The sequence below is a fragment of the Emys orbicularis genome, chromosome 6, assembly GCF_028017835.1.
Source record: "Emys orbicularis isolate rEmyOrb1 chromosome 6, rEmyOrb1.hap1, whole genome shotgun sequence".
In the NCBI taxonomy this organism is placed as follows: Eukaryota; Metazoa; Chordata; order Testudines; family Emydidae; genus Emys; species Emys orbicularis.
The window spans coordinates 45,022,153-45,044,763 of NC_088688.1; the positions used below are offsets into that span (position 1 = coordinate 45,022,153).

The window sequence follows — 22,611 nt, forward strand, 5'->3', positions numbered from 1 at the left end:
CTGCATGCAGTATTCAAGATATGGTCATATCATGATTTTATATAGTGGCATTAGGATATTTTCTGTTTAATCTATCCCTTTCCTAGTGGTTCCTCATATTGTTAGCTTTTTTGACTGCTGCCACACATTGAGCATATGTTTTCAAAGAACTAGCCACAATGACCCCAACATCTGTTTCTTGAGTGCTAACAGCTAATTTAGACCCCATCATTTGTAGGTATTGTTGGGATTATGGTTTCCAATGTACATTACTTTGCATTTATCAACACTACTAAACTGTTAACCTTCAGAAAAAGCTAATACCCAACTCTTTTCATCAGTATCTCAAAGAACTATAGAAAGGGAGATCAGTATTATTATCCCCATTTTACACATGGGGAAGCTGAGGCACAAAAAAGTGAAATGACTTGCCCAAGATCACCCAGTGGGCTAACAGAAGAGATGGGATTAGAACCCAGGTCTCCCACATCCCAGTCCATGCTCTATGCACTAGACCAAACTGCCTTTCCTCAGACTCCACAATAGTGCCCTTTTGAGTCCAAACCATAATTCTGATTCCCAACTCATATCCGTTCTGGTGCCCAAAATTCAAGAAGGTTGTTAATAAATTGGAGAGGGTTCAGAGAAGAACCATGAAAATGATTAAAAGATTAGAAAACATGTCTTCTAGTGATAGAGAGCTCAATCCTTTTAGCTTAACATAGAGAAGGCTACGGGTGACTTGATTACAGTCTGTAAGAATCTACATGGGGAACAAATATTTAATAATGGGTTATTCAATCCAGCAGAAAAAGGTATAATGCAATCCAATGCTGGAAGTTGAAGCTAGACAAATTCAGAGAGGAAATAAAGTGTACATTTTTGTCAGGGAGCATACTTAACCAGTGGAACAATTTACCAAGGGTCGTGGGGAATTCTCCATCCATGACAATTCCTAAATCAAGATTGACTGTTTTTCTGAAAGATATGGTCTAGGAATTATTCTGGGGAAGTTCTGACCTCTGGTATAACACAGGCCATAGACCAGATGATCACAATGGCCTTGGTATCTATGAACCTTCTATGGATCGTATCTGAGTACAGTAGCCAAGAGAACTAGAAAAAAAACTCAGATATTTCTCTGATCTCTCCCACTGAGTTCACTCTTTTACTATATAAAGTTTGAAATTATGTGTAGTAAAATATTACAAATAATAAACTAAACAACAGTCAAATAAGGACTTGCCCAATCTGATAACTGAACATTACAAGGGACTCACCTCATGGGATTTTAATTTGTTCTTCTTATCTTGCATATTTGGTGTTCAAACATCTACTATCTTGATCATTGTTCAGTTTAGGAAGAGGATATCTGCTCTACTGGACATTATTGTCAACGTGAGCTATTTAACATCATTTGCAGAAAAAAATGATAATCTTTACTTGTTAGGGAAGGGAAACAACTTAGAGGGAAAGGATAAGGAAGAGCTAGATCTGTTCCAGAGTCATTGTTGCTGAAGTGTGTGTGTGCGCGCAAAATATTTGTTTGCAGAACTGTGCATTTATTGTCTCTTGGGTTTTCATACCAGTTAAGAGAAACAGTTCATAACTAAACAAAACCTAGAAAAATTGGCTTTTTTCCCCAAGAGCATCTGCTCCAACAGCATTTGTCCAAAGACAGTAAGACACACAACCACTCAATCAAAATATGAAAACCCACAGGAGCAACACACAGGCTCCAGATGGCAAACTCCGGCAACAGCAAAGGCATCAGTTTTGAAAACAAAAAGTGGGCATATGAACACAAAACCATTCAGGTTCACAGACACTGAGTAAGTGGCAGAGTATTCCCTATCTGTCAGGCTGTGTAACCGGACCTCCATCCAAGACAGCTATTAGTTTTGTTAAACGAGTTTTCATTTATATTATATTTTATTTGGATTGGAGTTTTTAAAAAAGAAATTTACTAGCACCTTCTAGATTCACTGACTACCATGTAACCTCTTATAACCTTGATTAACGTCATATGACAGGGCCAAAAACAGGGCCAAGTGTCTTACCAAAACACCCATATATCACATTTTTATCACAGGCATCTATTAAGCATTTTATTTTACAGGTGTTTAGTAGAAGTCCTGAAGCTGGGAAAGATTTAACCTTGCTTGTTAGGCATCACATAGACTGAAAAGGGTGGGGCTGAAAAAATGCCTGTTTTATTCTTTTATGCCAAGCATATCAAAGTAATTTAATAGAGCTAATTGAACTTTTAATTAACAAAAAAGAAGTGGCCCTTTTTTCCTAAATGAAAGTTTTCATGAGAAAGTTTTTTGTTTAAGAACTCCCAAGCTTATTTTTGTTTGTTTAAAAAAATGCTGAAACTAGAAAGTTTCTGCCAGATATGTACCATTTATTTTTCCAAAAATCTCTACAATCTAAACTGGTTTAATTGATGTAGGGCTTGAGGGAAAACCAGAGCCCAGGACATAGCAAAGAGGCTTCCTGGAAAAGTAGTGGCAGGCTGAGGAACAGAGGAAGAGAAGACTCCTCCTGAATGTAAACTGGCTCTTTTAATCCTCCTCTTTTCTTAAATCTAAAGTGAAATCCTGATCCTAATTAAGTCAAATCAGCATATCCCAACTGAGAGTGCCACTGTGGCATCTTTCACCACTAACCAGAAATTAAGAAATCTTTCTAAATAGAAAAACAGATTTCTAACTGAAATTTCCTAGGACTTGATTTAGTAAGGACATCTGTGGTTATACACTGTCATGATAGCTATTGTGGAAGCAGAGAAAGAACTGACAGGAAGGGGATTGCAATGCATGACAGTTTGTTAGCAAGAGTCAGGCTAACTGTAACCCTAATAACGCGAGATTTGTAGAAGCGAGGATTGTGTGAGGCGAGTGGGAAAGAACTGTGTGAGAAGTTGTTACGACCTTGTGTAGATAATGTGTAGATAATATGGAATGTAGACTAGAGTCTTAAATAAGTGAGAAAAATAAGATATCAGGATGACCTATGTATAAACAAAATGCAGCTGTTGCTTATTATTGTCTGTAACAAAAGGTATAAATGCTTGCTGTAATTGTTTATCTGTAGAGAGACCTGCCTAGGAGGGGGAGACCCTGTCCTAGTGCACTCTCTCCCTCTACGCAATTGCAAGAGAAAATAAAGTATCTGACTTTGCTGTACCCAACCAAAAGAGTGAGAACTGTGTTTTTCTCCGACACTATACAAGATACATTTCTTCATAGCTTCCTACTATAATGAAGCTGAGCATGTTTGTTACTTGCCTTTAGCAAGAAAGCCTGTCAAGGAAAAAGTCCCTTCAAATAAATGCTGCTGCTGTTGCACTTCAGGTATAACATCTGTATAAGAATTAGTTTTAAATAAAGTATTCATAAACATCGACATCTCACAGATCCTAAAATGAACAACTGGGCTAACATCTGTCACTAAACTCAAACTTTCCCTCTCCCTTAGCATCCTCCCCTCCCCCCCCCCCAACAAAAGAAGGACACTACTCTAATTTTGTTATACGACTGGCATCTAGGATGAGGCCCATCTGGATTCTTTGCATATAAGCTCTCATATGCCCAATTAAGGGCTATTTTAGCTCCTCCCTTCGATAGAACAGATTCAGAAATTAAAGTGCATTTTATAATCATACAAGTTTACAACAACTGCATAGCTATAGCTCTGGAATTCTCAAAGAGGAAGCATATGAGAAAACTACAGATAGCTAGATTAATTTTGCATATTTTCCTGTACAGTAACTCCTCAAAGTCGTCCCGCTTAACGTTGTTTTGTTGTTACATTGCTGATCAATTAGGGAACATACTCATTTAAAGTTGTGCAATGCTCCACTCTTACGTTGTTTGGCTGCCTGCTTTCTCCACAGCTGGCAGCCTCCCTACGCCACGCCCTCCCCCCCCCAGCGCCTCCCGCCCGCCGGCAGACCCCACAGATCAGCGCCTTCCCTCTCCTCCCCCTGCCTCCTGCCTGCGGCAATCAGCTGGCTTGCGGCGTTTTGGAGGCAGGAGGGAAGGGGGAGGGGGGAGGAGCGAGGACTCAGCACGCAGGCTCCCCCTCCCTCCCCTGCCTCCTGAACGCCGCAAGCCAGCTGATTGCCCCAGGGAGGAGGCGGGGGGAGAGAGGGGGAGCCTGCGCCAAGTCCTCACTCCTCCCCCTTCCCTCCTACCTCCTAAATGCCGCAAGCCAGCTGATTGCCCCGGGCAGGAGGGAGGGGGGAGAAGCGAGGACTCAGCGCGCAGCCTCCCAAACGCAGTAAGCCAGCTGATTGCCCCGGGCAGGAGGGAGGAGCGAGGACTCGGCGCGCCTCCCCCCTGCCTCCCGATGCAGCAATCAGCTGGCTTGTGGTGTTTAGAAGGGAGGGGAGGGAGGGGGGAGGAGCCAGGACGCACCATGTGACGTAAAGGGGGAGGAGGTGGGGGGGGAGAAGAGGCGGGTCAAGGGTGGGGGCTTGGGGGAAGGGGTGGAGTGGGCGGACTGAGGGTTGAGCCCCCCCACCCTTGGTACTTGCAGAGTAGGGGAAGCTGCCCTGGAACCTAACCCCCCCTATTTACATTAATTCTTATGGGGAAATTGGATTCGCTTAACATAGTTTCACTTAAAGTTGCATTTTTCAGGAACATAACTACAATGTTAAGTGAGGAGTTACTGTACTAATCTATGTGGACCTGCAGCAAGACTGCTATGCCAATTCTTGGCTTCTCAAACACAGACCACCAAAACTGTCTGACAGTAATACAAGATAGATGCATATCAACCGGAGAATAAGATGTTAAATTAAATTGTAAATAAAATAAAGTCAGATTTTAACCTAGGACTGAAAGATTAGTGCACAAAGTCATTATACCACAGAATTTCCTTTAAATAGTATTTTAAACTTGCCATTTTTTGTTATGACAAGTTGTATAATATTGCTTTTACATGTCAGCAATATCGAGCAGTTTTGTGCAGCCACACCGACGTTCTTTCCAGGTAATTTTTGAATAGCCATGATAAGACAAACTAGCAACAAGTCACGTGCTTAAGTCCCACTGAAGTCCACCCACCTGACAAATCCACCACATGTCATTAAGGGCCTACCTTTATTTATATATCTTCTGTTTTCCCTCATTAGTCCTTCACATTCCTAAGAGTGCAACTTCCAAACTTTCTGTAAAATAGTTTTCCAAAGAACGCTCAAAAAAATAATAAGAGCATATTAAAGAAATAAACTAATGTGCTTACTGTTCTGGAATCTGAGAAAGGATTGTACTCATCTAATCCCGGTGGAACATTTCTTGTCACTTGTGTAACCGAAGGATCCTAGAAAAGAAAAGTTATGTAAAAGGTGTGCATACATACTAAAACTAGTAACAATGCCTATACAAAGAGTCGAGACTTTCATCATGTTAAATTTTGTTAGCGGTATACAACTGCTTTCCCGATCATATACTTTTTGAGCCACAACCATGCTCTCACATCAGCTTTCATATAAACTGTTCTGCTATACATTTCATGAGCTGACAATATTAAAGAAATTACTTAGAAAAAAAAAGATAAAGGAGAGCCTGACTGTTAGTCCGGTTTTACTTAGGATCTTTCCCAAACATATATCTTACGGGCCAAGTGTTCCATTCATTTCAGTAGAAAGTTAATTAGACTTACAGAATACCACAAAAGGATACTGATGTATTTCTTCTCTAGATAAATATCCATTTGTATATAGGTAACAAAACCTACGCATACCATATCCAGGATAAGACAACAGCATTGGTGCATTAGGTAAGGGCTAACGGAATGGACACACACAGTGTAAATTTAGCCTGAAATTTACAATTTTGTAACTATATACTTTATAAATTTTAACCAACAGAGGTGTTTCTACACTTTTTTTAGTTCATTGCTCAATCTGAGAGAAATGAATAAAGTAAACATGAAAAGTGAATTTGTATTTCTAACATGTTCATGTATTAGTAACAGGTAAAAAATTCTTTACTGATATGATTTAAGTCAATGTCTCTAAAAAAAGACTCAGGACAGGACAATGATCACTAGTGCACAGAAAGTACATGAAGCTTCCTTTGCAAAAATATAGTCTCTGATAGTTCCACAGTAAAGCTGGTTTTCATTTTTGTAAAAACCAAGAAAAGCCCTAAATATATCTGCTATTCCTAAATCTAAACCACATCATTCCATCCTGATCTTCTTATAACACTCGACTGACATGAGCTAAAAGCTGCTCTATCAGGTAGCTGATTTATAATAGGAAAGCCCTTTAGAGAAAAGCTGTCGAAAGCCTGTGGTGAGAGGGAAAACTGCATCCTATCCACAGAGCCATCTGAACTCCTCAACAAGACATTCAAAAGGAGGTGGGGGGGGGGGAGGGAGAAGAGACCTTTCATTTTGCCTCTAGGCTTTTCTCAGCCTAGCTTTCTCCCTGAAGCCTGCTAAGAAAGGAAGCAGAGAGAAGGAGACCTTTTCCCCAAAAGGCAAATGCGGTCCTAGGACATGGCTGGGACTTACATGGATAAATGCTCAGCCTAACTACCCGTCAGAAATTTGAAATAAAAGGTTGAAGTTTTCCACAGCAAAGCTCTGCAGCAGGAAGGTCTGGTTCCACCACTGGCTGTGGAGGCTGCTTCAGGGGCAGGACATTCCCCTGCTGTCAGTGACCAACAGGTTCAGTTCTGCCCCCAAGCTGCAAGCAGGCTGAAGTAACCCTTGTAATAGATCTGTGGACCGCAGCATGATGAAAAATTGTTTATATTCCACCTGAGATCGCCTCTTTCTCAAATTCAGTTTTGTTTTGTTTTTGTTTTTTTTAAACAAAAGGGGGGGGGGGAAATCTAGTTTTTACAAGAATCTAGTTTTTTTAATCTCTCTGTAAAGAGGGTCCTGTAAAGAGGAACCTCTACCATGTTATCTCCATAATATATTTTAATTATGGAACCAGACTTGAATGTAGTGTTCCAAGTGAAACTTCACCAGTCCCTAAATAAATGGCTAAAGTAACCTCTTATAGTCTCTCCACTTCTCAGGATTGCAGTGATTGCTGCTCAAGTTAAAACATTGTGCTTTAGCACAACAGCAGGAAAAAAAGTTACATTTCTCAAATTTCAACTGGAGATCATACAAAAGCAGGCTTCATGCTAGCTCTCTGAATTCAGAGAAACACCACAATGAGGAATTAAAAATGCAGTAAATGAAGTAAATATTGACTTATGCACTAGACTTTGAAAAGAGGATACAGAATAATTTTTAACAAAATATGAAACTTTTATAATTCAACAGCATTACAAAATATTGAATATTTCTTAGAAGCCTTTCAGATTGGGAAAATGGTTGTGTAATAGAACCTTATCTAAAATGGAGAAATGTACACCAATCAATTAAAAGAAACTTGCAATACGTAAGTGCATGTACAGATTGCTGGGAAGAGTAGGAAGAGAAACAACTGATACAATTGATCCCTGAAGTTTTAGGGCAGTGGTTCTCAAACTTTTGTACTGGTGACCCCTTTCACATAGCAAGCCTCTGCGACCCCCCCCCCCTTATATATTAAAAACACTTTTTTATATATTTAACACCATTATAAATGCTGGAGGCAAAGCCTGGTTTGGGGTGGAGGCTGACAGCTCGCGAGCCCCCATGTAATAACCTCGCGACCCCCTCAGAAGTCCCGACCCCGTTTGAGAACCCCTGTTTTAGGGGTAAGCCCCAAATCTCAATTATGTGCTGGTGTAAGTGTCAATTTATGTGCAGTGTCAATTTTAGGTCACTAAAAGTTCCCGCTGTACCCTCCTCATGCACCCTATTATCCATCCCTCAGATGTCCACAGCTACATTTTCTCACACATATACATAGGCCACGCATGCACCGCCTACATTATTCCCGAATCCCGCCTTCTCGGGCAGTCCTCATCCAGTGACCCAATTTTGGATCACCAGCTAAAAAATGCCCTCCGTCACATACCCTCTGTCCAACAGTATTCACACACACTCTAGTAATTTTCTGATCACTTGTTCTGCAACTTCTCAATCTGCAAACCACTCATGTTTCAACAACTGTGAGTAGTTTGCCAAAGTAACATCACCACCAGCCGGGGCTGCAAACAGAAGGAACAGAACTGACAGTAAGCACTCAGTCCCTCAGTTACCAACTTCTCCCCTCCCCTGGTCTCTCCCAATCTAATAGGGCCTGAAGAAAGCCGAGACCTGAAGGGCTATTAGGAGTTAAGTTACTAGGCTATTCATCTCCTGCTACAGGCTCAGAGAGCTATCTGTGTCTTGCCAGCTGATGTAGTGAAGAGCAAAACTTCCAATAATAGTTTGCCAGCCAAAGAGCTGTAGAGCTGGAGGAATTACTGGAGTTACGTGAGGGGAAAGCGGGAATAAAGGAAATTTTTAAATACAGTAGGCAGAGGGCGAGAGTGTAATATTCACTGTATTATCCACAGTGGGATTTCTGACAGCCTGCAGAGCCACAGCGGGGGGGAAAAAACCAATAGAAGGTATGGCAAAAAGGGAACTTCCAACTAGTGAACTAAACATGTTCACCAGCTGAGGGAGCTGTCAAACAAGAATCACCCTGCCTAAATAGGTGTAAGAAAGCACTAGTGTGGGCACAAGGGCAAGCCTGTGGCTCTCTCTACACTGTGGAGCCTATGCTGGCATCGCCCCCTAGTGTAGACGCTGCCGACACCAACAGAAGAAGGCGTTTTTCTACTGGTGGAGGAACACCACTTCCCTGAACATTAGCTACATCGAAAGATGCACTCAGCATCTACAGTCAGGGTTTTGGCAACATAGCTATGTCTGTCAAGGATGTGTTTTTCTGCCCATCCTTGATGGATGTAGATATGCAGGTATAACTTTTAAGCGAAGATCAAGCCTTACACTGACTGAGGTTAGCTAGCTGTGGATGCATTCAATTGTTTGTATTTCAGTCAACTGTTTTGCACTATTTGAAGCACAAACAATTGAGTTCTTTAGTGTAGACATGACCAAAAAGTCTTCCAAGCAGGAAGATTAAGATATTGAAGTGTACTATTTTCTTCCCTGATGTTATAGTTCTATACTAAAGATTTTGATGTGTTGGACCATAGGCACCAACTCCGTGGGTGATCCAGGGCTGGAGGACCCACAGGAAAAAATTAGGGGGTGCATCACACCCACCAGCAGCCAAGCTCCCCTCCCTCCCAGCACCTCCTGCCCACCGACAGCCCCCCCCCAATCAACTCTCCCCCTTCCTCCCAGTGTCTCCCTCCCACCACAGATCAGCTATTCTGTGGCATGCAGGAGGTGCTGGGAGGAGGAGGAGAGGGCACGGAGCATGCTTAGGGAGGGGGTGGAACTGGGTGGGAAGAGGTGTGGAATAGACGGGGTGGGACGGATTAGAGGTGGGAAGAGGCGAGGTGGAGGTTTGGGGGAAGGGGTGGGGCCAGGGCAAAGCCAGGGTTCAGCACCCCCAGGGCAAGGAGGAAGACAGCGCCTGTGTGTTGGACCTCAGACAGAGTTGTGAACAACACTTACATTTAGTGAATCCATTTCTGGGAAGAATTATATGCTTTCTGGTGTACTGTGAGAGACAAGAACAAAAGCCAGGTATCTTCAATCACTGCAGACATGTAATTATCTCAAGAAAGTAACAATTGTTTCACTGCCATTATAAAATGACATGTCTGACTTCCTACTCTTATCCATGTCTATACACCATACATTAATCATGTATTACAGTAACAGAAAGAGACAGTGGTCATTTTACAGTTTGTAGAGATGTAGAATGCTAGTTACATCTTTTGTTGTATATTTTCAAGTGAGGGGTGTATGATGGAGAATGGCAGGAAAGGGGATATTAATGTTCATCACCAACCCTAACCACAGTCTGCAGGCAGAGTTTTCTAGGTCTAACAGTAGAGGTGAGTATTAAGGATGGATTTGAAGGATACGGTAGTGGCTGTACAGATTTTTTTCCAGGGAGTTTTTGCTCCCTGCATAAGGAACAGCATGGAAAAGATGCATAAGTTTTTGAGGGAAGAGGACTATTGATCAATTTAATGATGACAACAGAGATCTATCTGAAACAGCTGAAGCTGATAAAGAAAAATGTTTAAATGCTAACCTTTGCTAAAATAATTATCCTTTCATTTTGCAGAATTTCATTGTGTTTTGCATTTTTCTGAGTAAAAATAACTCAGTTAAGTAACTTTTTTATAATTAGGCATAAATATTAATCTAAGGCTAAGTCTACTAGAGACCATAAAGTCTCACTTTTGCTACTGTTTTAATAACTTTAAAATGTTTTAAATGTTTCACCATTTTTACATTATTTGACTGGTCAACTGACCAACACTACTTACACAAACAGCTCTTCTCCATTTCAATTATAAACTGTTCACTGGACCCCTTTCCTTTTTACATTCTAACTTGCAATTAAGTTGTTCTATATATCTTCTGCAATAACCTGCAATTCACTTAGCTTTACCTACTACACATGGATTATGTGAATACAACTTCTATTAATGCCAAGTCCCTAAGTATGACACTGGAGAACTGCTTAGAACAGTTTTAAAGGGCACTCTGCCTACCCAGTTCACTGGGGATTCCCCATTTTAATGCATGTTTTCTCTGTTCCTAGTGACAAGTAGAATGCTAAAATCTTTGCCTCTGATGCATAGCTTCCAGTGATTCAAAGAACAAGACTGTAATCTTTCATTTGGTACCCCCACACAGAGTAAAGCATACCCCATAGAGAGACAGAGACACATACATACATACAAAAAACAAACCAAAACAAAAAAAGGAAGGAGGGAAGGAATCAGTATAATTGGACTGCAATAATTCTACAGCAACATCTTAGTTTTTTCAATATTAATCCTACACTTGAAATTTCATCAGGACTGACTAGCTATATACACACACAAGATTCTACTTAATACACCAATCACCACAGTATTTAGGTGACAAATAAAAAGATTTGTGCCTCCACAACATCCTGAATTCTGTGCTCCACCACTGGTGAAATCGAGAATTCACAAGCCAAAAGGATGCTATTGACTGAAAAAGATTGACACAAACAGATGAATATTGCATTGTGAAGATCAAGGAGGTTTGTTTCTTCCCATACTAAGAGAGCAAGAACAATTGCCAGGTGTATATTGTTTAAGTAAACAAATCTTGGGTACAATTTTCAGCAAAATCCATATACTCGACTATTGTTGGTTACAAGGAGTTTAAAGATGCCAACGGGGGGGTGGGGGGGGGAATCTACTGTTTTAAAGAAGTCAAATAACTGTACTAGGCAACATACTGCGAAGACTTTTCCATGCTTGAATTCTCCCATCATTTTAGGTCTCAGAAGGAAGATGCTGATGAAACAATCTGAATGACTTTTCATAACAAAGCACACTTGACTGAAACCTACACCAAAGTTTTTGCCACATTAATAGTAGTATAAAGAAAGTTTTAGTGTCTTCCTTCTACAGCAGTATATACTAAACATGTGACTAACTGAGTCACTGCTTGTCAAGAATCCCTCATGAAAATCACATGCCCAACAGATGAGCTGAGTTAAACATTTAATCCACATTAAACATGTAAAAGTACTTCACACCATTAAAATTTTATTTTTCCATTAACATGAGAAAATCTTACAATAGAGAAATATGCTGAGAAACAGCTTATATTAACATGTGGGATACTCCAGTCCCTTTCTATTTAGTTTAAGTTCAACAGCTCATTTACTGAACTAGTGTTTTTCTTCTTTATCCTCAATAAACACAGTCAACAGAACACATTCTATATAGTAACATATTGGTAAAATAATCTAGTTCAACACCTTCTTTTGCTCTGTATATACCTTCCCCCTCTTCCAATGTTGAGAATCTATCAAACATGTCTCAGTATTACTAGTACAGGATGCATAACTGAATCCCACCATGTGAGGGTTGCCCCATCCCCATTACCCAGTCCACTTACTTATGCCCACGACCGTCTGTACTCCCTGTATGAGATTGACCCTCACCGCTTGTCAACTGTATCTTGATCCCGCCCATCGTCTACCCCCCCCCCATTGGGGACATTGCAGTCTGTATGTATTATGTATTATGTGTGCCCAACCCCAAAATACTAGCATCCCCCCATACTCTGTATGTTACCCCCAATGACCAACAACTGACGCTTCAAATTTTCTGTATCGTTTATTTTTAAATACTCTGGTGAAAGTAAGCCAGTACGGTATGGCATACTGGTAACAACCAGTACACAGCAACCGTACTGGCAGGGCTGATGAGGGGGGCCAAAAGGAGCAGCTTCCCTGAGGCCCAGCAATTTAAAAGGGCCTGGAGCTCCCAGCAGCACTGGAATCCCTGGCCCTTTAAATCGCCGCCAGAGCCCTGGGGTTTCCAGCTGCCACTATCACTACCATGGGGCTCTGGCGGTGATTTAAAGGGCCCAGGGCTCCTGGCCGCCGCTACCGCAGCTGGAGCCCCAGGCCCTTTAAATTGCCAGCGAAGCGCCAGAGTAGCAGCGGCCAGGAGCCCCGGGGCTCCAGGAGCTTTTTAAAGGGCCCAGGGCTCCGGCCCTTTAAATAAGGCAGCAGAGATAATTCTGGGATTTAAAAAAGGCTATCGAAATGCCATATGGAAACATTTTAACAAACTATGGCAAACAGGCAGGGCTTGTCTTCACCACAGTGTTAGCTCAAGTAATGTACACTCAAGTTAATCCTGAGTTAGCTTAGCTTGTGCAAGAGTAATAATGTGAAACACTCAATCTGCACACATCTATATCAGCAGCACAGAGTAGCTGAGTCTCACTGTATTACTCGCTCCAGCACCATCAGCGCTCTAGTTTAAAGCCTCAGGTAACTGGAGCTAGAGATTTGTGTGTGCAGGGGAGTCACGTGAAAAGTAAACACTTGAGTTTACCTTGAGCTAACACTGCAGTGAATACAAGTCCTTAGACACGTGCTTGGTTCTACTCACATAAGTAATCCCACTGAGTTCAATCCATCCAGTTAAGCATGTGCTGAAGTATTTGCAGGATCAGGGCCCATGTTATAATTTAGCAAGATATAATTGTATTCTATTCATGTTCTCTTACCACACCCATTATTTAGCAGTATGACTTTACTGTAAGAGCATTAACTTTCACACTTCTGAATTAAGCCTACCTTATGCTCCAATCTCACAGAGCTCTGAACTCACAGACCTTGTGAGGGATCAGTGAAAGTTCCAGGATATAGAGCCCAATCCTGCAGTCGCTGTAGAAGCAAAACCTTCTGATAGCAACTGGAGTATGCAGCTACTGAAAGGAAGTTTCCTATCTCAGTAATTATTGCCATTCACTGAAATAATGTCAATATATATTTATTGTGAGGGGTGTGTACTCCACAGAGGTGGAGATCGGGCTAGTGTGGGCCTGAGGCCAATTGAGTAGCAACCTGCACCTGGACAATGGGCCAGGCTGACTTGATGAAGCCTAGATTTTGGTGACGGGAGGAGGGGGAGGGAGAAGCACTGGTAGAGGACTATAAACAGAGAAAGTTTAGAGAAGAAAGAGCTGCAGAAAGAAAGAAAGGAATTTTGCAGTTACTCTCTGGGATTATAGAGTAGGAAGATCAGAAGAGTCAGGGAGAGAGACCAGGAGAGCAACCTCTGGGATCCTTGTCTGAGTAGAGAAGGCAAGAGACCAGAAGAGAGACAGGTGGCATGTCCTAAAAGAACAGCAGGAACTGAACTTCCCAGCAGAGAGCGCTACAAGGCAGTTAAACAAGGAATAGGGCACCTGAAACTAGAGAGACGAAAGGTCAAACCCAATGAGGGCAGAAGTGGGTTTAAGTTTATATTTGCTGGTTTGGGATTTTGTTGGGGGATTCCAGCAGAGGGCCCTTAGAGTCCTGACTCTAAAAATATGGTGGGCCTAGGGAGGTTATGGGGAGAAAGCCTGGAAAAGGCTACAGCAGGAAGGAGTCTAGAGAGGTAGCAGAAAGAAGATGAAAAAAGCAGAACTTGGCTGCTGGCTATAGGGTCTCTGGACAGGAACCGGTGTAGTAGGAGGGCCCAGGTTCCCCTACTAGCAACTGGTAAAATAGCATGAGACCCTGAGGAGGGGACAAGGACGACGGAGAGCCCTGAGAGAAGGGCACTAGGACCACAAGGACCAGATTTAGAGCTAAAGACCTTCTTGTAAGGACACTGCATGTTATTTGAATTTAGTTACTCTGGCACGGTGAGAAATTAAACCATGACCTGGCTGGCATGCTGAGTCTCCGGAAGAGGCATACCACCATGAGACTCAAGTGACCATCAGCAAAGGGCGCTAGACAGGAGAGAGCTGCCATGCCACGCTCAGCCACAAGGGGGTGTGCCAGAAGTAAATCCACTCTTCTACATGGGATTACTCCAGAATTATATATAAGAGTAAACAAAATTGACACTGGCCTGAGTGTTACTGTAGCCTCATAGTCTTTGGAACTTTATGAAATTATCTGAAGCATTTCTGAGGTTAGTAAACTGTTGATTTATTGGCGACTACAGCAGTGTTTATTTCCACTCTATATTTCCAATACTGTATAAAGAAACCTAGGGAGGGAAAAGGCAGGACACTGAAGGTCAAGAGGTTTGAAATTCATTTCAGAAAGAAATTAATGGTTTTATTGCCATGTTTTATAAAAAAAAATAAATCAAGATATATTCCACATTGACCAAATCCATTCAAGGATAGACAAGTTTACTGTATAAAGTTCACTGAAGAATAAAACAAATGAAAAAAAATATGAGTAATTTAAAATAGTCTGTGATAGTACACCTCTACCCCATATAACGCGAATTTGGATAGAATGCGGTAAAGCAGCGCTCCGGGGGGGGGGGGGAGGGGGCTGCGCACTCCGGCGGATCAAAACAAGTTCGATATAACGCAGTTTCACCTATAACGCGGTAAGATTTTTTGGCTCCCGAGGACAGCGTTATATCGGGGTAGAGGTGTATCAGCACTATAAAAATATCATGTATAATTCCTACTTCACTGAAATAGTACATTGGATAGATTTTTTTCAAGTACAGTTTTCACTGTAAAATCAATCTCCTGAAAAGTTTTGAAAAATCTGTTTCCTTTAACTATTCCTATAACTATTACCTGTTTTTTTCTTTCATTTTTTCTTGACCCTCGAAACATTTGAGCTTGGGTTATAGACTCCTGTTTTAAAGAGGGATACTATCAATCTGAAAGCTTATCAATTTTTTAAAAAATTCAAAAGCATTTTCAGGTATGCCACATAGAGGTATTTTAGCAATCCCACAATTAACACCATTCTGTGCAGTATTGTTTACATGTGCCAAAAATATAATACCACAAAGAGAATATAACTTGAAAACTAACAAGTGTTATACTATAAAATAAGTTCCTTTAATTCCAGCAGATGCCACATAGAAAGGCATAGTTTAAGGCTTGTGTATACTTCAAATATCTTGTGTGTTATCTTCAGTTATTTCACATTAAAATGTCTTCCATCCAAAAACATTTTTTGTTGTTGCCAGTCATGTGGTGTTTTAATGCACATTAAAGCCACTTTGCAAGTGGGTTTACGGATATGCAGGATGAGGTTACCCACAGCATAGTAGGTGTGAAAAAACTGTTGCACATCTGCCGTGTCCTCCTACTATTATCCCACACTACTTTGCTAGCTATCTAGGATCCTGTTTACCTGTGCGTTCTCTAGTACTTTGGGATCATCCTGACTGGAGGTCAACTCCCCATTCAAATCCTGGAGTGTGGCAAGATTTTGTCTTTTGCTATTCCAGCTTGTGTGACATTCACAAGCCTAATTATTGATCATCATGACTAATGCTTCACTGTGGTCTTGTGCTGAGATCCAGGACTTCATTGCCTTCTGAGGAGAGAAGCTCGGTTAGTCGCATCTGAATGGCAGTCGCTTATCAGCTGTACAAGCAACTATAACAACAAATGCAGGACAGGAAGCACAGCTGGGACACCCCAGAGCCGCAGTAAGGCAACGGAGCTCCAGCTGTCACACAGGACTAGTAAGTACTATGGGACCACTAAGAGACCTACCAACGTCTGCTGGTACTATGAGAAGCTGGACCATATGTTTGAGTGGGATGATCTCCAGCAACAACAGCATATTGTGGATTCCCCGACAGATCCTCCAAACCAGGATCTTGTTGACTTGGTGAACCTGGGGCCAAACAGCTTCAGATATCATGGGGCACCCTCCATCAAAAAAGGACCAACCTGAACTACAAGCAAAAGACCCAAACTGTGGAGAGGATCAATTCCAGTAAGTATGCAATGATATTACAATAAAATTGCCAGCTGGGTTTGAACAACTTAGTTCAGGCACCATAAAGTTTACCTTCACTCTGCTTCCTGAGCTTTTAAACACCACACCTAACCACTGCACTACTGAAAATGACGGATGTGCTGGAGACTGTACGAACTCTTCATGCCTTTATTTCTATAAATATGTCAACACACAAACACCACTTAAGCTTGCCGTGTACCACCACACACAGTCCCACAGCAGCATTTACTGGTCTCTCACCCACCCAGTTGACTTCCCCACCCCCCACCGGAGACTGTTCTAAAAAGACACTTATTTTAGCAGCAAATACAGAAAAGAAAATGCACACACACAAAAATCATGTTTCTAACTCAGGGTTTCATTAATGATCAAAGATTTGCACTAACATGAGTTATTAATCAAATTGCCAAAATTATGCTAGACATTTGCAAAAAGAAAGATTTTAAGACGCTTAACCATTCACACACATACCCTTTGATGTACTGCAGAATTTTATTAATTCTGAAGTACACCTTATGTTGATCTGCGGGTCTTAAATATGAAAACTTAAAAGCACAAATAGTGCTCTAATTGGCACAAAGATTGAATGGCAATGCAGCTCTCTTGGCACTGCCCGTATTGCTTGCGGTTCCCTTTCACTCCTGCACCAGATCTGGGGCAGCCATGCCTTTCTGGACAGGAGGATTCTGTCTTTTGGGGACACAACACAGGATAACATCCTCCAACATAAGGACAGTCTGCAGAACTACACATGCATTTACTAGGTCTCACTGATGCAGCCTCTTTAACTTGCCACCCTATCACTCACAACCCATCTGAAATTTAGTTCCCCTATCCCACACTGGCAGAAAATCCCCCCCTTCTCCTCCCACCCACCTCTCAGACCTGGGGGCTCCTACACAGAGGAAAAAGATTGAATAAACATCTTATCTCTAATCTCACCCAAGACTGGGAAGAGCCTATGGAAAAGGAAATCTCAAAGTGAGGAGGGAAAAGCAACATCAGTGTTAGCATACAGGCTACAATTTCAACAGCTTGGGTCCCCCAACCCACACACACACACTTTTTCCCTATAGCACCACCATCGAGAAAAGGAGAGAGAAAGGACAAGAGAAATGACTAGCCCATCACAGAAAACAGCTAGGGATGGAGAGACAAACAATCCTCTTGGATCATATGACCTTGAAACTTTCTATCTTTGCACAGCTTTATGAATTCTGAAATGAGTTTTTACTGTTCACAACATTCAAACTGGTATTTATTGGTACTGAAGTACTGGAAGTGTTTACAGTCACAGTTTTGAGTCCTGCACCATTAACTGAAGTGTGCAGATAGTGTCACAACAGTGACGCAGGCATAATATAAACACTATATTCACATTGAGTGCCTTAAAAACAACAAAAGGAAATACAATTTAATTATAGTTGAGAAGTGTATCAAGACACTCACAGAAAAAAAACATGCTAATAAATGGCTTACACAAAAACCACATTCACACTTTACAATGGCACCTGGACTCAAAGTATGAGCTCCATGCATCCCTTCCTCAGTGCCCCTGAGTAGATGCATCATTTGGTAAATGTCTCCATTTGGCTTTTCAAAATCTTCACCCAGTGTGCCCAGCACTTGCTCCCATCCATTTGCAAAACTCTCTCCCTTCTTCTCATAAAAGTTGTGCAAAACACAGCAAGCAGCTATCATAACAGAAAGATGTTTCTCATCAGCCTCAGGATCTTCCATCTATTTTCCATCTTCCAAATGTGCATTCTACAGCCATTTTTGCAACGATTCAGTGTATAGATACATAGTTCCTTTCTTCTAGCAAAGTGTTCAGTAAAAGGCTTCACCCAGAATGAGTGATGGAATGACAGAACCATTGATGCAAAAGTTCCACTCGTCACTGCAAAAAGTCCAGACTTTCTGGTGGCATAGCCCTTCCTGAATACCCCACACATATACTGTGGAACTTTCCGTGGTTATCAGCCAGGCCTTGCACTACCACGGAGAAGTACCCTTTTCCATTTATGAACTTCAAGGCCAGGTGCAGAAGGCAAAGAATAACATGGGTCCCATCACTGACCCTAATACAAGTTGGGAAACCCAACTGTGAAAACCTGTTAATAATTTCCTGCACATTTCCCAACCTTTTGACCCAGGGGGACAGAAGTCTCTCCGGTGGTTCTCAAACTTTTTTTTTTTCCACAGACCACTTGAAAATTGCTGAGGGTCTCAGCGGACCACTTAACGATCTTTCCAAATGTTGTTTGTACCATTAGCTAACTATTGTAAAGAGCTTTGGATTAAAAAAACCCTTAACAAAACTTTTTTTGTTCTACAAATAAAAGCACACAACTCATTTTAATATCAGTAGTCTTTCCTTTCTAATGAGATGGATGTGTCTGTTTTTGTGAGCAAAGTTCAGGGAAGTCGGGTGTAATGTTTGTCAGCTTTAGCCTTAGGTCAGGTTCAGCATTCCTCCTGCTTCTGTATTTGGACTGGAGGGCAATAAGTGATGAAAATCCTGTCTCACACAGGTACGTAGTAGCAAATGGCATCAGAAAACGCACTGCTTTGTCTGCAAGTTCTGGGTAGTCTTTTGGATTCAAAGAACTGAACTTAATTACAGAATGTCTTAAATTCTGACTGTAATGTTTCATTGCAAGAAAGCTTCAACAAGCACTCTTGTGCCTTATCGGACAAACCAGAAGGCAGCTCACTGATTTCAATTCCAAAAAAGGATTACATATCCAGTTGTTTGGTTCAGCTTCTACTGGAAAATAATCTTCAAACTGTTGCTTCAAGGCAACAAGTTGTTCTTCAATTTCATTTTTTTTTTTGGTCAAGCACCAGTTCATTTTCAGACAGAAAACCTTCCAATGTTGGAAATGCGCTGAAATCATCCTTTTTTACGTGACTAGCAAATAAGTCAAGTATCTTGATCATTGCATTGATTTAGTCTCGCACATCCAATATAATCACTGAAACTCCCTGCAGCCCAGCGTTCAACTCATTTAGGCATGTAAATACATCGGAGAGGTAAGCCAATCACAAGAGCCAGGATGAATCTTCAAAACAACTTGTGAATTGAAATGGATGGTCTGCTAGAAATAGCTGTACTTCTGAATGTAGCGCAAACAAACAAGTACTTTGCCTCTTGACAACCACCGTACTTCTGTATGAAGAAGTTGTACATAAGCACTACCCATTTCATTGCACAGTACACTAAAATTTGAGAATTTATAGATCTAGCTTTTATTAAATTAACAGTTTCCAAAACACCCTTCATTTCCCCTGGCATTTTCTTGGCAACTAGTGCCTCTCAATGAATACTATAGTGTACCCATGCAGCATTAGGTGCCACTGCGCAGATATGAACCATTATCCCATTGTGTCTTCCCATCATTGCTCGTGCACTGTCAGTACATACTCCAACACAACGTTTCCAATCAATACTGCGTTCCTTCACAAACTCATCTAGTAACTGGAAAAGTTGTTCGGCGGTTGTTCTTCTTGGCATTGAATGACAAAATAAAACATCTTCCAGTACTTTCCCTTCCCACTAATACCTGATGTATGCAAGATTTGCAATGTCAGTGATATCAGTTGTCTCATCCAATTGCAATGCAAAATACCTACGTTGTTCACACGTTTCACAAGAATGTCTTTAACATCAGTGGTTTGAGCATTGGCTTGCTAAATCCAGGAATGTAAGTTCAATTCTTGAGGGGGCCATTTAAGGAACTGGGGTAAAAATCTGTCTGGGGATTGGTCCTGCTTTGAGCAGGGGGTTGGACTAGATGACCTCCTGAGGTCCCTTCCAACCCTGATATTCTATGATGCTATGATCTTGAATTCTGTGTGACACAGTGTCATTTGAAAGAGGCACACAATCTAACTGCTTTGCTGTCTTCTCTCCACACATTACTAATGCAAGTTCTTTAGCTGCAGGCAGAATAAGTTCTTCCCCAATAGTGTGAGGCTTCCCCGCTTTGGGGATTCGAAGGCTTGCACGATATGAAGCTTCCAGAGCCTTTACATTTACTGTTGCATGAGCAAACATTGTTACTTTCCCTTGTTTCAACTCATTCAGTTAGCGCTGAAAAAATTTAGGAGGTTTATCTTTGAAAGCATGATTTGTTGTCAAATAGTGCAGGAGGTTTGCAGGCTTCAAGCTTTCATTAGCCAGCACTCCGTAGCATAACACACATTGTGGCCTTGGTTCATCTTGTTCACCAGTCCCTATAAAGTCTAAATTAATATAGCTTGAGTGGTATTGTCTTACCGTTTATTGGCGTTTCAGTGTATTTTCATTATTGGTACTCATACTGGTTCCTGGTAAACCCGGGTCTGCACTCTGCACTCAAAATTTCCTTTGCAGATGTATGTTCGGTTGCTGTACTCTCATGTTCGATTTTGAACTTTTCACTGATCTCACCGTCACTGGTTTGATTATTTGTTGTTTTCTTTTGAAAATAACCCGTTTTCAACCACAAATCCATTTCTGGGGGTTGACTACTATCCTACTTACTGGACTGACAACTATTAAATTTTTTGAAAAAGCACTAGGGTCTGGTACAGTCAGTATATCTTTCCACGGGACAATGATGACCAATAAATACAATATAGGTAGGTTAGCTGAATTGCATCCAATGAAAACCACGCATACACATCTGAAAAATGTGACCAAAACTAAGCATGTAGTGTAGTAGGGTACCAATTTAAAGAAACACGTTTCGCTTCTGGATTAAATGTGAATAAAAATAAAACATCAAAGGCCCAATTAAATAACCTACTTTTACCATAGACCACTAAATCTTCAGGGAAAGCTGCTCTCAAAAAATGAAACATCTGCCAAAATACTAAGATGCTACAGACTTTTGCAGTTCACAAAACTATCCCTCTTGCATGCATATTATCTGCACACATAGCTCAGCTTTAAGATGCTATACAAATCTATGAGTCAACTAGAAACAGTCATGCTCTCATTGCAATATTAATACAATATTTTCTGATACTGGAAAGGAGAGTAAAAGGCATTCACTCAGGCTTATGCAACTTCTCTGAGATGTCCACTCTAAATTTGATTAATATTTCACACACAACAGTAAAAATAAGTAATAAAGCCACAAAACCACAAACAAACGACAACACTGAAAATACGAAGGGAAGTAAAACATCAAGTGGTTGGTTATGGGTATTTTAAATTAGTGTTTAGGATCCATGCTGTGAAAATGCAACAGAGCCCTGCAGAAACAGGCAAAGTTCTCCTGGTTTCACATTGTGTGGGTCACCAACTCAAAAACTCACAGTGGACTCATTGAGTTTTTATAAGCCTTGGAGCACATTAACACATGGCTTCGGCCTGGTCTACACTACGACTTTAATTCGGATTTAGCTGCCTTAATTCGAATTAACGCTTGACCCGTCCACACAACGAAGCCATTTAATTCGAATTAAAGGGCCCTTTAATTCGATTTCTGTACTCCACCCCGACGAGCGGAGTAGCGCCAAAATCGAATTTGTCAATTCGAATTAGCGTTAGTGTGGCCGCAATTCGATGTTATTGGCCTCCAGGAGCTATCCCACAGTGCACCATTGTGACCGCTCTGGCCAGCAATCTGAACTCGCATGCACTGGCCAGGTGGACAGGAAAAGCCCCGGGAACATTTGAATTTCATTTCCTGTTTGCACAGCGTGGAGAGCACAGGTGACCACAGAGAGCTCATCAGCACAGGTAACCATGCAGGCTGATAATCGAAAAAGAGCACCAGCATGGACCGTACAGGAGGTACTGGATTTGATCTCTATATGGGGAGAGGATTCAGTGCTAGCTGAACTGCGTTCGAAAAGACGAAATGCCAAAACTTATGAAAAAATTTCCAAGGGCATGATGGAGAGAGGCCACAATAGGGACACAGATCAGTGCCGCGTGAAAGTCAAGGAGCTCAGACAAGCCTATCAAAAAGCAAAGGAGGCAAACGGTCGCTCCGGGTCAGAGCCGCGGACATGCCGCTTCTACGCTGAGCTAAATGCATTTCTAGGGGGGGCCGCCACCACTACCCCACCTCTGACTGTGGATTCCGAGCTGGGGATAGTCTCATCAGGTACACCTGATGATTCCGTGGAAGGGGAAGAGGAGGAGGAGGAGGACGAGCTGGCAGAGAGCACCCAGCTCTCCGTTCTCCCCAACAGCCAGGAACTGTTTCTCACCCTGACTGAAGTACCCTCCCAAGCCTCCCAAGCCAGCACCCAAGACCATGACCCCATGGAAGGGACCTCAGGTGAGTTTACCTTTTAAA

The 22,611-nt window shown here is 41.7% G+C and overlaps 1 protein-coding gene across 1 annotated transcript in view; it reads right to left on the reverse strand.

The window, feature by feature from the left end:
* SCAMP1 (secretory carrier membrane protein 1) overlaps nt 1-22,611 on the reverse strand; it is a 74,762-nt gene that overhangs the window by 41,567 nt on the left and 10,584 nt on the right. The window contains exon 2 of the mRNA XM_065406004.1: nt 5,236-5,313. Within this exon, the coding sequence (XP_065262076.1) occupies nt 5,236-5,313 (78 nt within the window). The remainder of the gene's footprint in view (nt 1-5,235; nt 5,314-22,611) is intronic.